Source organism: Thamnophis elegans, chromosome 11 (genome assembly GCF_009769535.1).
Source record: "Thamnophis elegans isolate rThaEle1 chromosome 11, rThaEle1.pri, whole genome shotgun sequence".
Classification (NCBI taxonomy): Eukaryota; Metazoa; Chordata; class Lepidosauria; order Squamata; family Colubridae; genus Thamnophis; species Thamnophis elegans.
The window spans coordinates 68,927,566-68,943,508 of record NC_045551.1 but is presented as its reverse complement, the minus strand read 5'-3'; the positions used below and the strand labels follow the sequence as shown (position 1 = coordinate 68,943,508).

Here is a 15,943-nt window from a genome sequence, read left to right as displayed (position 1 = left end):
GCCAGCTGCTTCTTGGTTAGGAAAAAAGAACACGGTGAAAAGAACATTATGGAGAGTAGATGGGTTGCGTGGAGAGAAAGGACACAGATGTAAATCAAATCTTTGCCAAGTCACGAATCCTTTGAAGTTTCTTTGCGCAAGGAAAGGGGGGAGAGAGACATTATTTTTGCATGGACGCCGAGGTTTAATGCCCCACAGTAAGTATTATAAACTTTTTTTTTTTAAAAAAAAAAGATTCATACCCAGTGAAATCTCTTCAGCTATAGAGGGTGGCACAGGACTTAGGGAATGGCTTTGAAAGATCAGAGGAAGCAATAAAGTAGAATATTGGTAGCTCACGGTTGAAATGAGGGCTCCTTGGTGCTCTCGGAGCTGAGTGGTTTTCTTGCAGATGTTTCATAGCAATAGCAATAGCAGTTAGACTTATATACCGCTTCATAGGGCTTTCAGGCCTCTCTAAGCGGTTTACAGAGTCAGCATATTGCCCCCAACAACAATCCGGGTCCTCATTTCACCCACCTCGGAAGGATGGAAGGCTGAGTCAACCTTGAGCCTGGTGGGATTTGAACCGCCGAACTGCAGATATCAGTCAGCTGAAGTGGCCTGCAGTACTGCACCCTAACCACTGCGCCACCTTGGCTCTTGACACAAACTAGGTGGTAACTTCAGTTCTAGCAGGAAGTAGGGTGTGCAGATAGGAGGGTGAGGAGGAGGAGGAGGAGGAGGAGGAGGAGGGTGAGGAGGAGGAGGAGGAGGAGGAGGAGGAGGAGGAGGAGGAGGAGGAGGAGGAGGAGGAAGAAAAGGCTAGGGGGTTCTTGATTCTCTCGGAGCTGAGTGGTTTTTTTGCAGATGTTTCATGACACAAACTAGGTGGTAACTTCATCAGTTCTAGCAGGAAGTAGGGTGTGCAGATAGGAGGGGGAGGAGGAGGAGGAGGAGGAGGTGGAGGTGGAGGAGGAGGAGGAGGAGGAGGAGGAGGAGGAGGAGGAGGAGGAGGAGAAAAAGGCTATGTGATTCTTGATTCTCTCTGAGCTGGGTGGTTTTCTTGCAGGCATTTTATGAACCAAACTAGGTGACTTCATCAGTTCTAGGAGGAAGTAGGGTGTGCAGAGAGGAGGAGTTGAGTTTGAGTTTGAGTTTATTAACATTTATAGGCCGCCCTTTTCCCTGAGGGGACTCAGGGCGGCTCACATAAAATCAGGAAGGGGAATACAAACAATGATGTAGACACACATAAGTAAAAATAATAGGCAACATTCATTCATCATTCGGGAGGGGCGGCTATCTTTGTCCCCAGGCCTGACGGGCTAGCCAGTTCTTAAGGGCTGTGCGGAAGGCCTGGACGGTGGTGAGAGTACGAATCTCCACGGGGAGCTCGTTCCAAAGGGTCGGAGCTACTACTGAAAAGGCCCTCCTCCTTGTAGTTGCCAGCCGGCACTGGCTGGCAGATGGAATTCGGAGGAGGCCCAATCTATGAGATCTAATTGGTCGCAGGGAGGTAATTGGCAGAAGGCGGTCTCTCAAGTACGCAGATCCACTACCATGGAGGGCTTTATGGTAGGAGGAGGAGGAGGAGGAGGAGGAGGAGGAGGAGGAGGAGGAGGAGGAAGGAGGAAGAGAAGAAAGCTATGGGGTTCTTGATTCTCTCTGAGCTGGGTGGTTTTCTTGCAGACCAGTGGTGGGATTCAATTTTTTTTTACTACCGGTTTGGTGGGCGTGGCTTGGTGGGCATGGCTTGGTGGGCGTGGCAAGGGAAGGATACTGCAAAATCCCCATTCCCTCCCGATCAGCTGGGACTCGGGAGGCAGAGAATAGATGGGGTCAGGGCCAGTCCGAGGTGGTATTTGCAAGTTCTCCAAACTACTCAAAATTTCCGCTACCGGTTCTCCAGAACTGGTCAGAACCTACTGAATACCCCACCTCTGTTGCAGAATGTTTCATGACCCAAACTGCGTAACTTCATCAGTTCTAGGAGGAAGTAGTGCAAAGAGGAAGGTGAGGGTGTGCAAAGGAGAAGGAGGAGGGGGAAGAGAAGGAGGAAGAAGAGGAAGAGCAGAAAGAAGGAGGAGAAAGAAGAGAAGCAGGAGAAGGAGAAGGCTGTTGGGTCCTTGATTCTCTCTGAGCTTGGTGGTTTTTCATGCAGATGTTTCATGACCCATCTAGGGAACATCATCAGTGTTAGGAGGAAGAATTGCTACCAAAGCAAAGAGAGACAAACCTGGCTTGAGCCCAGTCTAAAGAAACTTATTTGACTGCGCTGATGATGTTCCCTAGTTGGGTATTGAGATGACAGCAAGAAAGGAGGAAGCACCAAGGACCCCACAAACTTTACGTTTTCTTACTTTGAATATTTAATTTCATTTCCTTGCCATCACATGGAAAAGGGATCAAATAAAAAAAAAATTAAGAGCTTGCGCCAACTATTTTGCACAGAGGAAATTACCAATACATCAAAGGCTTATCTACCTTCAGATCATTGAAGTAGGAGCTTTCACACTTGGGTGCAAATGGTAGTAATTTATTTTCCAAAATATATGGCATTATAGGACTCTATCAAGAATTAAAAGGAGAATAATTTGTGGTTTTCTACAGCTAAGTAGTTTCTGTTATGGCTTGCTGACAAGATAAAAGTCTGTTTTTCTTCCTTGTTTTAGCTTAGTTCCAACTCCTCAGCTGCCAAAATGCAAAATCTGTATATTTATCATTATATATTGCTGAGTTGATCTCCAATAACGGTACAACAAATTTGTGGGAACAGCCCAGCAAACCCCAACTGTCTATGAATAACTGATGGTATCAAATAACATTCGTCGTCCACAAACTGCTTTAGCGGAATAATTTATTCTGTCTCAAGAAATGAAATAACTTTTTTTCCAACTTCCATTACCACCCCCACCCCACCCCCCGCACAGACATCACAAGAGTCATAATGTTAGCTTCTCGTACTTTAAAAAAAAAATGCTATAATTTCCAGTGTCACGGAGCAGACATCTGTTTCATCTTTGTATACGGTGTAATCTTTGTGCTGGAGACAGAATGAGGGAGTATAATAAAAATTGGCTGTGCTGGTAGGAATTTGATGGAATGAAAAGCAAAGTGGAAAAAAAAACCCCCTAAAGTACAGATTCTTAGGCTCAATACTCCAGTTAGAATTCTCTGTCCCAGAATCAGAATAGAGCGGGAAGGGACCTTGGAGGTCTTCTAGTCCAACCCTCTGCTCAAGCAGGAGACCTTGCTTTCCTTCTCCTTCTCCTCCTCAGAATCATACACTTGGAAGGGACTTTAGAGGTCTTCTAGTCCAACCCCCTGCTCAAGCAGGAGGCTCGACTACACCACTTTTGACAAGTGGCTATCCACTCTCTTCTTGAAAGCCTCCACTGATGGATCACCCACAAGTTCTGAAGGCAACTTCTGTTCCATTGATTGATTGTTCTCACTGTCAGAAGGAAGGAAGGAAGGAAGGAAGGAAGGAATATGGAAGGAAGGAAGGAAGGAAGGAAGGTGTAATGGAGAGAGGGTGGGAAAAAAGGAAGGAAGGAGAGGGAGAGAGGGTATAATGGAGGGAGGGAAAGAAGGAAGAAAGGAATGAAGGAAAGAAGGAAGAAAGGAAGGAGAGGGAAAGAAGGAAGGAATGAAGGATGGAAAGAGGAAGGAAGGAAGGTGTAATAAGAAATTTAAAAAATCCCCTTAATTCTAGGCTGCTTTTCTTCTTAATTAGTTTCCATCTATTGTTGCTTGTCCTGTCTTCAGGTGCCTCGGAAAATAGGTTGTACAGGATACAGAATAGCAGAGATGGAAGGGACCTTGTAGGTCATCTAGTCCAACCCCCTGCCCAAGCAGAAGATCATGCGCCATTTCAGACAGATGGCAGTCCAATCTCTTCTTGAAAGCCTCCAGGGATGAAGCTCCCACAACCTCTGAAGGCAACTTCTGTTCCATGGGTTGATTGTTCCCACTGTCAGGAAATTCCTCCTTATTTCCAGGTTGAATCTCTCCTTGGTCAGTTTCCATCCATTGTTCCTTGTCTGGCCTTCAGGTACCTTGGGAAATAGTTTGACCCCTTCCTCTCTGGAGCAGCCCCTCAAATATTGGAAGATGCTCTCCTGTCTCCCCTGGTCCTTCTCTTCACTTGACTAGCCATGCCCAGTTCCTGCAACCGTTCTTCATATGTTTTAGCCTCCAGTCCCCTCATCATCCTGGTTGCTCTTCTCTGCACTCTTTCTAGAGTTTCAACGTCTTTTTTAGAGTGTGGGAACCAAAACTGGATGCAGGATTCTAGGTGGGGTCTTACTAGGGCTTGATAAAGCGATACTTTATATGTTTTTTTAAAATTATTTTTGATTTTGACTATTTGAAATCTGACTGGTTTTAAATCTGAGAATACTTGAAGGGTGGCTGGGATGTAGATAAAATTAATTAATTTTTTTTCCCCGTTATGTGTTCGTTATGTGTCTTTTTAAAAAATCTTTTTTGTAAGCCGCCCGGAGTCCTTCGGGATTGGGCGGCATATAAATTTTATAAATAAATAAAATAAATAAATAAATAAATAAATAAATAGACCTCCCCAGGGAATGCAGGAATGTGTTTGAGTAAGTCAGAAGGTTTTACCCAGTATTTTTTGGTTTTGCCCAAAGCTCCGTTTTGGAAAGCATTATGAATCAGGATCACACCTAAATTCCAGTTCAGAAGATTTACTCCTCATTCTTACGCAGGTGGTCCTCGACTTACGACCACCATTCAGAAACCAACGTTTCTGTGGTTAAATGAGTTTTGCTCCCCATTGCAACCTTTCTTGCCAGCGTTGTTAATTGTGCCGTTGTTCAGTTAGTGAGATGGTTGTTAAGTGAATCTGGCTCCCTCCTTGGTTTTTGCTTGCCAGGAGGTCACAAAAGGTGGATCACGTGACACACTACCACTGTCATAAGTACGAGTCAGTTGCCAAGCATCTGAATTTCTGATCGCGTGACTCTGGGGATCCTGCAATGGTCGTAGGTGTGAGAAAAGAGCCATCTTGCTTTTTTTCAGTGCTGTTGTAACTTTGAACAGTCACTAAATGAACTATTGCAAGCAAGGACAGCTTGTCAATTAACAGCCAGCATGAAATTGGGACTAGATAAGACAGAATTCAGTGGAATTCAAGACTTGTGTGGACACGTAACGATGCTAAGCTAAGTCCCTTCTTGACCCCGCCTGCAGTCTCTGTCAGCTCTTCCCCTACACGTGATCAGCTATTGCCATTTTATCGGTGTTTTTCGACACCGCACATCTCCAGTAGAATAGATGCAGCCCTGTCTATCATGTTCTGTGTCAGAATCTGGCAGCCTAACAACACGCCTTGTGGAGAACAGGGAGGCCAAAGGGGGGGAAAAAAATATCAGAGTGAAATCTGCCATAAGTAGAAAGTGGGAACTTGACATGCGGAGCAGATGGTTCCAGATGACGGCAGTAATGAAGCAATATTATGTCTAACCATCTGGCAGCCGAGGGCCGGCGCCAAGAACCCACGCTTTGTACCCTGATGAGATCGCTGACAACAGGGGTGGAGTGAGATGTCTCCATATGTCCCACCCTCGGTTCCTGAGCAGAACGGAACGGGACACATAAATAACAATGAGGAACCTGCCTTTAAGCCTCGGGAGCTGTTTGGAGACCAGCTGAAGGGTTTTTAGAAGTTCAGTCAAAGTGGTCCACCCATACCTCCCACCCCTCCCCGCTGAGGTGGGAGATCCTCAGCCAAGCTAGGCTAAGCCAAGAAGGTCCCCGTGGAGGAAGTTTCGAACTTCGTCCAAGTATGTTCTGCCCAATTGGCTTACACCAAGGTTGGCGGAGGATGTACGAGAGAACATTTTCAACCCCCGGGGTCAAGGAGGAGCTTTCGACAAGTTTAAGCTTCTCATGTCACAGCGTGACAAATAGGAAAGTGGAAACTTTGATCTTGTGTTCGATGCAATAATTGAAGGCGTTGCAACACAAACAAACTCACAAACACACACACAGCTCTTTATTCTATGGGCAAATAGCCGCAGAAGGACAGTGACAGATTTCTGCAATTGGCCAGTATCAGAGAAAAGATGCTAGCAAGATCTTCCTTCCTTCCTTCCTTCCTTCCTTCCTTCCTTCCTTCCTTCCTTCCTTCCTTCCTTCCTTCTTCCTTTCTTCCTTTCTTCCTTCCTTCCTTTTTTCTTTCTTTCCTCCTTCCTTCCTTCCTTCCTCCCTCCCTCCCTCCCTGTCATTCTCCTTTCCCTCCCTCCCTTCCTCCCCCAATTTCTCCTTCCTTCCCTCCCTCCCTCTTTTCATTCCTTTCGTCCTTCCTTCTTTCCTTCCCTCTCTTATCACACATTTGTTCCTTCCTCCTCCCTCCCTTCATTCCTTCCATCTTTTCCTCCCTCCCATTACACCTTCCTTCTTTCCTCCCTCCCTTCCTCTTTCCTTTCCTCCCTTCTTCCATTCTTTCCTTCCTTCTTTCCCTCCCTCCATTATACCCTTCCTCCCTCTCCTTCCTTCTTCCCACCCTCTCTCCATTACACCTTTTCCCCTCCCTCCCTCCTTTTCATCCTCCCTCCCACTCCTTCCCTCCCTTCCTTCCTTTCTTCCTCCCTCCCTCCCTCTCCTTCCTCCCTTCCCTCCCTCTATTCCTCCTCCCAGATTTTCCAATATACAAATCAGCGTCGCAATTTGCATTCTGTCCTGCAAATAAATTTCATCCCGCAGGATTATTTCGTACCAGCGGTTCTCTAATGCCAGATCTCTGCAGTCACAGAGCGAAGCTGATTGGCAGGAGAATCCGGTGGAAGAATTTCACACAATACCCAGTAAGCTTCGGCGCCTGATGCCAGAGAGTCCGCTTACAAGGTCAGGCAATTAGCTGGCTTGTGAGGAGGATTAGACAAACTCACGGCAAAGGAAGGGCCAATGGACAGTTGCTTTTAGGATTGCTACGCCCGGCTTCAAGTAACCATCTGTGCCAAGAGCAGCCCTGTTAGAAGTCATTAAGTCTTAAGGAATGCTTTACTGCGGGTTTGGAAAAAAAATATCAATACAAATTAAATGTGATAAGACACCCATGAGGGCAATTCCGAGACATGCAATAGAAAATATGAACCTAGCACAAAATAATGGATGGAAACTAATCAAGGAGACAAGCCACCTAGAATGAAGGGAGAAACTTCTTAATAGTGAGGACAATTAACCAGTGGAACAGCTTGCCTCCTGAAATCATGGGCTTTCCATCACTGGAGGTTTTTAAGAAGAGATTGGACAGTCATCTGTCTGAAATGGTACAGGGTCTCCTGCTTTGGCAAGGGGTTGGGCTAGAAGACCTCCAAGGTCCCTTCCCGCTCTATTCTGATTGATTGGTGCAATCCTAGGTTGCAGCCTAGAACAAGTCCATCCGCCCAGAGTCCCAATGGGAGTGGGTGGCATACAAATTTTTATTAAACTATTAAACTTGGAAGTCCAGTGGGATACCATTCAAAGCAAGGTGACAGTTGACGCTAAATAAAATTTGTTCTGTAGTTCATGAGATATTTTGCATTTGCAGATTCGATTTGCGTAAGGGGCTTTGACCCAAACCTCAGCATGATGACAGGAATCACTCCGATTAACCCCTTGCTGTCAGGCATGGGCCTCGTACCTCAGCCTCCCCCTACCGAAGTCCCTGTCATCAAGGAGATTATTCACTGTAAAAGCTGCACTCTCTTCCCTCCAAACCCAAGTAAGTAAACCTGGTTAGCTTAACCAGAGCTGATACTACTTGATAATTGAGTTATCTATTCATTTGTTGATTAACGTATCCCCTACCCACCTAACAAAGGGGGGGGGGGTAAAGCGATCTTGCAATTTTAATATAGCAAGAGAATGCATAGGGGCCCCTGCTTGAGCAGGGGGTTGGACTAGAAGACCTCCAAGGTCTCTTCTAGCCCTATTACTCGATGTCAGTGTTTCTCAACCTGGGCAACTTGAAAATGTCTGGACTTCAACTCCCAGAATTCCCCAGCCAGCATTTCTCAACCTTGGCCACTTGAAGATGTCTGGACTTCAACTCCCAGAATTCCCCAGCCAGCATTTCTCAACCTTGGCCACTTGAAGATGTCTGGACTTCAACTCCCAGAATTCCCCAGCCAGCATTTCTCAACCTTGGCCACTTGAAGATGTCTGGACTTCAACTCCCAGAATTCCCCAGCCAGCATTTCTCAACCTTGGCCACTTGAAGATGTCTGGACTTCAACTCCCAGAATTCCCCAGCCACCATTTCTCAACCTTGGCCACTTGAAGATGTCTGGACTTCAACTCCCAGAATTCTGGGAGTTGAAGTCCAGACATCTTCAAGTGGCCAAGGTTGAGAAACATTGCTCTATGCTCTGTGTTGATCGTAGGTGGTTGGCAAATCCCAAGGACATCTCTCAGGTCGTCCTTTAGTGCCACTAATGTGAATATTACTACGTTACCAATTTTGGTTGTACACAAGACGACCTCATGGCAACACGATAGGATGCAATTGATGTTGCTGGTGTCTGGTCATGATCTGTTTAATGTGTGCATATTTTAATCTTGTATTTTGTATCTTAAATTGATGTCCTATAGCATGCCTTATTTTAATTCTGATGCCTCTGGCACCAACCAACCACTCTGGTATCCTTTCCTTCCTTTAGTATTACTTATTGAATAGTGCTGCCTTGTTACCTTTGGAAGACCTTAAATGAATAGAATAGAATAGAATAGAATAGAATAGAATAGAATAGAATAGAGCAGAGCAGAGCAGAGCAGAGAAGAACATAATAGAATAGAATAGAATAGAATAGAGCAGAGCAGAGCAGAGCAGAACAGAGAAGAACATAATAGAATAGAATAGAATAGAATAGAATAGAATAGAATAGAATAGAGCAGAGCAGAGCAGAGCAGAGCAGAGCAGAACAGAGAAGAATATAATATAATATAATATAATATAATATAATAGAATAGAATAGAATAGAATAGAATAGAGCAGAGCAGAACAGAGAAGAACATAATAGAATAGAATAGAATAGAATAGAGCAGAGCAGAGCAGAGCAGAGAAGAACATAATAGAATAGAATAGAATAGAATAGAATAGAATAGAGCAGAGCAGAGCAGAGCAGAGAAGAACATAATAGAATAGAATAGAATAGAGCAGAGCAGAGCAGAGCAGAGCAGAACAGAGAAGAATATAATATAATATAATAGGATAGAATGGAATAGAATAGAGCAGAGCAGAGCAGAACAGAGAAGAACATAATAGAATAGAATAGAATAGAATAGAATAGAATAGAATAGAATAGAGCAGAGCAGAGCAGAGCAGAACAGAGAAAAATAGAATAGAATAGAATAGAATAGAGCAGAGCAGAGCAGAGAAGAACATAATAGAATAGAATAGAATAGAATAGAATAGAATAGAGCAGAGCAGAACAGAGAAAAATAGAATAGAATAGAATAGAATAGAATAGAGCAGAGCAGAGCAGAGAAGAACATAATAGAATAGAATAGAATAGAATAGAATAGAGCAGAGCAGAGCAGAGCAGAGCAGAGCAGAACAGAGAAGAATATAATATAATATAATAGGATAGAATGGAATAGAATAGAGCAGAGCAGAGCAGAACAGAGAAGAACATAATAGAATAGAATAGAATAGAATAGAATAGAATAGAATAGAATAGAATAGAATAGAATAGAGCAGAGCAGAGCAGAGCAGAACAGAGAAAAATAGAATAGAATAGAATAGAGCAGAGCAGAGCAGAGAAGAACATAATAGAATAGAATAGAATAGAATAGAGCAGAGCAGAGCAGAACAGAGAAAAATAGAATAGAATAGAATAGAATAGAATAGAATAGAGCAGAGCAGAGCAGAGAAGAACATAATAGAATAGAATAGAATAGAATAGAATAGAGCAGAGCAGAGCAGAGCAGAACAGAGAAAAATAGAATAGAATAGAATAGAGCAGAGCAGAGCAGAGAAGAACATAATAGAATAGAATAGAATAGAATAGAATAGAATAGAATAGAATAGAGCAGAGCAGAGCAGAACAGAGAAAAATAGAATAGAATAGAATAGAATAGAATAGAGCAGAGCAGAGAAGAACATAATAGAATAGAATAGAATAGAATAGAATAGAATAGAGCAGAGCAGAGCAGAACAGAGAAGAACATAATAGAATAGAATAGAATAGAATAGAATAGAATAGAATAGAATAGAATAGAGCAGAGCAGAGCAGAGCAGAGCAGAACAGAGAAGAATATAATATAATATAATATAATATAATATAATATAATATAATATAATATAATATAATATAATATAATATAATATAATATAATAGAATAGAATAGAATAGAATAGAATAGAATAGAATAGAATAGAGCAGAGCAGAGCAGAGCAGAACAGAGAAGAACATAATAGAATAGAATAGAATAGAATAGAGCAGAGCAGAGCAGAGAAGAACATAATAGAATAGAATAGAATAGAATAGAATAGAGCAGAGCAGAGCAGAGCAGAGCAGAGAAGAACATAATAGAATAGAATAGAATAGAGCAGAGCAGAGCAGAGCAGAGCAGAACAGAGAAGAATATAATATAATATAATAGGATAGAATGGAATAGAATAGAGCAGAGCAGAGCAGAACAGAGAAGAACATAATAGAATAGAATAGAATAGAATAGAGCAGAGCAGAGCAGAACAGAGAAAAATAGAATAGAATAGAATAGAGCAGAGCAGAGCAGAGAAGAACATAATAGAATAGAATAGAATAGAATAGAATAGAGCAGAGCAGAACAGAGAAAAATAGAATAGAATAGAATAGAATAGAATAGAGCAGAGCAGAGCAGAGAAGAACATAATAGAATAGAATAGAATAGAATAGAATAGAATAGAATAGAATAGAATAGAGCAGAGCAGAGCAGAGCAGAGCAGAGCAGAACAGAGAAGAATATAATATAATATAATAGGATAGAATGGAATAGAATAGAGCAGAGCAGAGCAGAACAGAGAAGAACATAATAGAATAGAATAGAATAGAATAGAATAGAGCAGAGCAGAGCAGAGCAGAGCAGAGCAGAACAGAGAAAAATAGAATAGAATAGAATAGAGCAGAGCAGAGCAGAGAAGAACATAATAGAATAGAATAGAATAGAATAGAATAGAGCAGAGCAGAGCAGAACAGAGAAAAATAGAATAGAATAGAATAGAGCAGAGCAGAGCAGAACAGAGAAAAATAGAATAGAATAGAATAGAGCAGAGCAGAGCAGAGAAGAACATAATAGAATAGAATAGAATAGAATAGAGCAGAGCAGAGCAGAGCAGAACAGAGAAGAATATAATATAATATAATAGGATAGAATGGAATAGAATAGAGCAGAGCAGAGCAGAACAGAGAAGAACATAATAGAATAGAATAGAATAGAATAGAATAGAGCAGAGCAGAGCAGAGCAGAGAAGAACATAATAGAATAGAATAGAATAGAATAGAGCAGAGCAGAGCAGAACAGAGAAGAACATAATAGAATAGAATAGAATAGAATAGAATAGAGCAGAGCAGAGCAGAGCAGAGAAGAACATAATAGAATAGAATAGAATAGAATAGAGCAGAGCAGAGCAGAACAGAGAAGAACATAATAGAATAGAATAGAATAGAATAGAGCAGAGCAGAGCAGAGCAGAGAAGAACATAATAGAATAGAATAGAATAGAATAGAGCAGAGCAGAGCAGAGCAGAGCAGAACAGAGAAGAATATAATATAATATAATAGGATAGAATGGAATAGAATAGAGCAGAGCAGAGCAGAGAAGAACATAATAGAATAGAATAGAATAGAATAGAGCAGAGCAGAGCAGAACAGAGAAAAATAGAATAGAATAGAATAGAGCAGAGCAGAGCAGAGAAGAACATAATAGAATAGAATAGAATAGAATAGAATAGAGCAGAGCAGAACAGAGAAAAATAGAATAGAATAGAATAGAATAGAATAGAGCAGAGCAGAGAAGAACATAATAGAATAGAATAGAATAGAATAGAATAGAATAGAATAGAATAGAATAGAGCAGAGCAGAGCAGAGCAGAACAGAGAAGAATATAATATAATATAATAGGATAGAATGGAATAGAATAGAGCAGAGCAGAGCAGAACAGAGAAGAACATAGAATAGAATAGAATAGAATAGAATAGAATAGAATAGAATAGAGCAGAGCAGAACAGAGAAAAATAGAATAGAATAGAATAGAGCAGAGCAGAGCAGAGAAGAACATAATAGAATAGAATAGAATAGAATAGAGCAGAGCAGAGCAGAACAGAGAAAAATAGAATAGAATAGAATAGAATAGAATAGAGCAGAGCAGAGCAGAGAAGAACATAATAGAATAGAATAGAATAGAATAGAATAGAGCAGAGCAGAGCAGAGCAGAACAGAGAAGAATATAATATAATATAATAGGATAGAATGGAATAGAATAGAGCAGAGCAGAGCAGAACAGAGAAAAATAGAATAGAATAGAATAGAATAGGATAGGATAGGATAGAATAGACCAGAGCACAGTAGCATAGAGTAGAGACGAGACAAGAGAAGAGAAAGGAGGGGAAGAGAATGAGAATGAGTAGGAATAGAATAGGAGTAGAGAAGAGTACAGTACAGTAGAAAGAAGAGAAGAGAAGAGGGAGAGGAAGGAAGAGAAGAGAAGGGAAGGGAAGGGAAAGGAAGAGAAGAGAATTCTTTCTTGGCCAAGCGTGATTGGACACACAAGGAATTTATCTCCAATGCACACGCTCTCAGTATACAAATAAACAACAAAGTGATAGGTCATATAGATCATAAATCATAGTCACAATCCTTAATCATAAGATACAAACAGCAAGTGATAAATCTTAAGATGCCAATAGTAGAAGACAGTAGGAAAGATGAGAAAAGAATGAGAAATGAAAAGACGAGAAGGATAATTGCAATGCATTCCTACTACAAGGATAAATATCTTTACACCTAAGAGATGATATAGGTGGGAAATTGTGAGTCAGCATTTGGTGATGGGTTAAATTACTCCAGCATAAATGATGGCCTTGAATTAAGGAAGAGTTCCAGAATAGCATCAGGACAGGACTCCTTTCCATTCTGGCAGATGTTGGCGATCAGTAACATCTGTGTAGAGGATAGATGAGAGATAGCTGAGAGACTTTGGGTTCTGGATTCGCCAATAATCGATCTGTGATCTTCCTGTTTTTGTCTTAGATCTTCCACCCCCTTCAACCAGGGAAAGGCCGCCGGGATGCAAAACCGTCTTCGTCGGAGGATTACCCGAAAACGCGACAGAGGAAATCATCCAGGAAGTCTTCGAACAGTGCGGGGACATCACCGCCATTCGAAAAAGCAAGAAGAACTTTTGTCACATCCGTTTTTCAGAGGAATTCATGGTTGACAAAGCCATCTACCTTTCTGGTGTTTATCCCCTTCTTCTTCCATTAAGTCCCCCTCCTTAGTCATTTGTATTGTGTGTGATATTCTCTTTTCTATTACCTATATATCAGTGGTGGGTTTCAAAAATTTTTCAAACCTACTCTGTGGGTGTGGCCTCCTTTGTGGGAGTGGCTGGCTGGCCATGTGACCTGGTGGGAGTGGCTTGCCAGCCATGTTTTCTCTCTCTCTCTCTCTCTCTCTCTCCTCTCTCTCTCTTTCCTTCCTTTTATCTCTCTGTCCCTTTTTCCTTTTTTCCTTTCATCTCTCTCTCACTTTTTCTTTCGTTTTTCTTTCTTTCTTTCTTCCTTTCTTTTCTCTCTCTCTCTCTCTCTCTCTCTCCCTCCCTCCCTCCCTCCCTCCCTCCCTCCCTCTCTCTCTCTCTCTCTCTCTCTCTCTGTGTCAGTGGTAGGTTTCAAAAATTTTTGGAACCTCTTCTGTAGATGTGGTCTGCTTTCTGGTGGAACCTCTTCTAAGCAGTTTGGTAGATTTGACGAACCGGTTCTACCGAACTGGTGCAAACTGGTAGGAACCCACCTCTGCTATATATCTTCTACATACAGGTGGAACTCGGAAAATTAGAATATTGCGCAAAAGTTCCTTTCTTTCAGTAATGCAACTTAAAAGGTGAAACTAATATATGAGACGGACTCATTACATGCAAAGCAAGATAGTTCAAGCCGTGGTTTGTCATAATTGTGATGATTATGGCTTACAGCTCATGGAAACCCCAAATCCACAATCTCAGAAAATTAGAATATTGCGAAAAGGTGCAATATTCTAGGCCAGTGTTTCTCAACCTTGGCGACTTTAAGTCTTGTGGACTTCACAAGAGCCAAGGTGGCGCAGTGGTTAAATGCAGCACTGCAGGCTGACTGCTAGATCAGCAGTTCAGCGGTTCAAATCTCACCGGCTCAGGGTTGACTCAGCCTTCCATCCTTCCGAGGTGGGTAAAATGAGGACCCAGATTGTTGGGGGCAATATGCTGACTCTCTGTAAACCGCTTAGAGAGGGCTGAAAGCCCTATGAAGCGGTATATAAAAATCTGCTATTGCTATTGCTATTCAACTCCCAGAATTCCCCAGCCAGCACAGCTGGCTGGGGGATTCTGGGAGTTGAAGTCCACAAGACTTAAAGTCGCCAAGGTTGAGAAACACTGTTCTAGGCTCAAAGTGTCCCACTCTAAGCAGCTAATTAAGCCATTACACCTGCGAAGGGTTCCTGAGCTTTTAAATGGTCTCTCAGTCTGGTTCAGTAGGAATCACAATCACGGGAAAGGCTGCTGACTTGACAGTTGTGCAGAAAACCATCATTGACACCCTCCATAAGGAGGGGAAGCCTCAAAAGGTCATTGCAAAAGAAGTTGGATGTTCCCAAAGGGCTGCATCAAAGCACATTAATAGAAAGTTATGTGGGAGGGGAAAATGTGGAAGAAAAAGGTGCACAAGCAGCAGGGATGACCGCAGTATGGAGAGGATTGTCAGGAAAAGGCCTTTCAAAGGTGTTGGGGACTTTCACAAGGAGTGGACTGAGGCTGGAGCTGAGGTGGCGCAGTGGTTAAATGCAGCACTGCAGGCTACTTCAGCTGACTGCAGTTCTGCAGTTCGGCGGTTCAAATCTCACCGGCTCAGGGTTGACTCAGCCTTCCATCCTTCCGAGGTGGGTGAAATGAGGACCCAGATTGTTGTTGGGGGCAATATGCTGACTCTGTAAACCGCTTAGAGAGGGCTGAAAGCCCTATGAAGCGGTATATAAGTCTAATTGCTATTGCTAGTGCTTCAAGAGCCATCACACACAGACGGATCCTGGACATGGGCTTCAGGCTCTGGCATCCTCTCAAGCTGGATTTTGATGACATTTTACAAGGCAGAATCGAAGGGCCCGTCTATCTTCTTAGGGTAGCAGACGGGCTGCTGTCAGCCGTGAAGCCGGCTTGTTTTAATTGCGCTGAATTATTGTGTTTCCACCATGATCTTTATTACATTTTCAAACGTAAAGTGCTCTGAAATGGCAAAGAGAGAGAGAGAGGGTAATTTCCCAGGCTTATAATAGGCAAGAGACATTAAAGAGAGAGAGAAAGAGAGAGAAGATATAATTTACTGCACTTGCAGTTGTGGCGATACTCAAGAGCTGCAGTTTGTGCTTACACAAAAGGACAACACACCTGGCAGGAGAGGTGAAACCCCTCCTAGGAAGGCCATTCTAGGGCTAATCCTGTACACAGTCAGTCCTCGACATGACCAGAATTGAGCCCCAATTTTTCTGTTGCTCAGTGAGATAGTTGTTAAGTGAGCTTTGCCCTATTTTACGACCTTTCCTGCCACCGTTGTTAAGTGGATCACGGCAGTTGTTAAACTGGTTGTTCAGCGAATCTGGCTTCCCCGTGGACTTTTGTTTGTCGGACGGTCGTAAAATGGGATCGCGTGACTCCCCCGGGAGGCTGTAGCCGTCATAAATAGGATCCAGGGTCACAAGGAATTTCCCTCCGGTGCATAAG

At 42.6% G+C, this 15,943-nt stretch overlaps 1 protein-coding gene across 1 annotated transcript in view; it reads left to right on the top strand.

Annotated features, from left to right (window-relative positions):
• The first annotated feature begins 7,542 nt into the window (after positions 1–7,542).
• The window catches only part of ENOX1 (ecto-NOX disulfide-thiol exchanger 1), a 132,600-nt gene continuing 124,199 nt past the window's right edge, over positions 7,543–15,943 (top strand). Inside the window, exons 1-2 of the mRNA XM_032226638.1 lie at positions 7,543–7,714; positions 13,225–13,431. Coding sequence (XP_032082529.1) covers positions 7,579–7,714; positions 13,225–13,431 — 343 coding nt within the window. The 5' untranslated portion in view covers positions 7,543–7,578. The remainder of the gene's footprint in view (positions 7,715–13,224; positions 13,432–15,943) is intronic.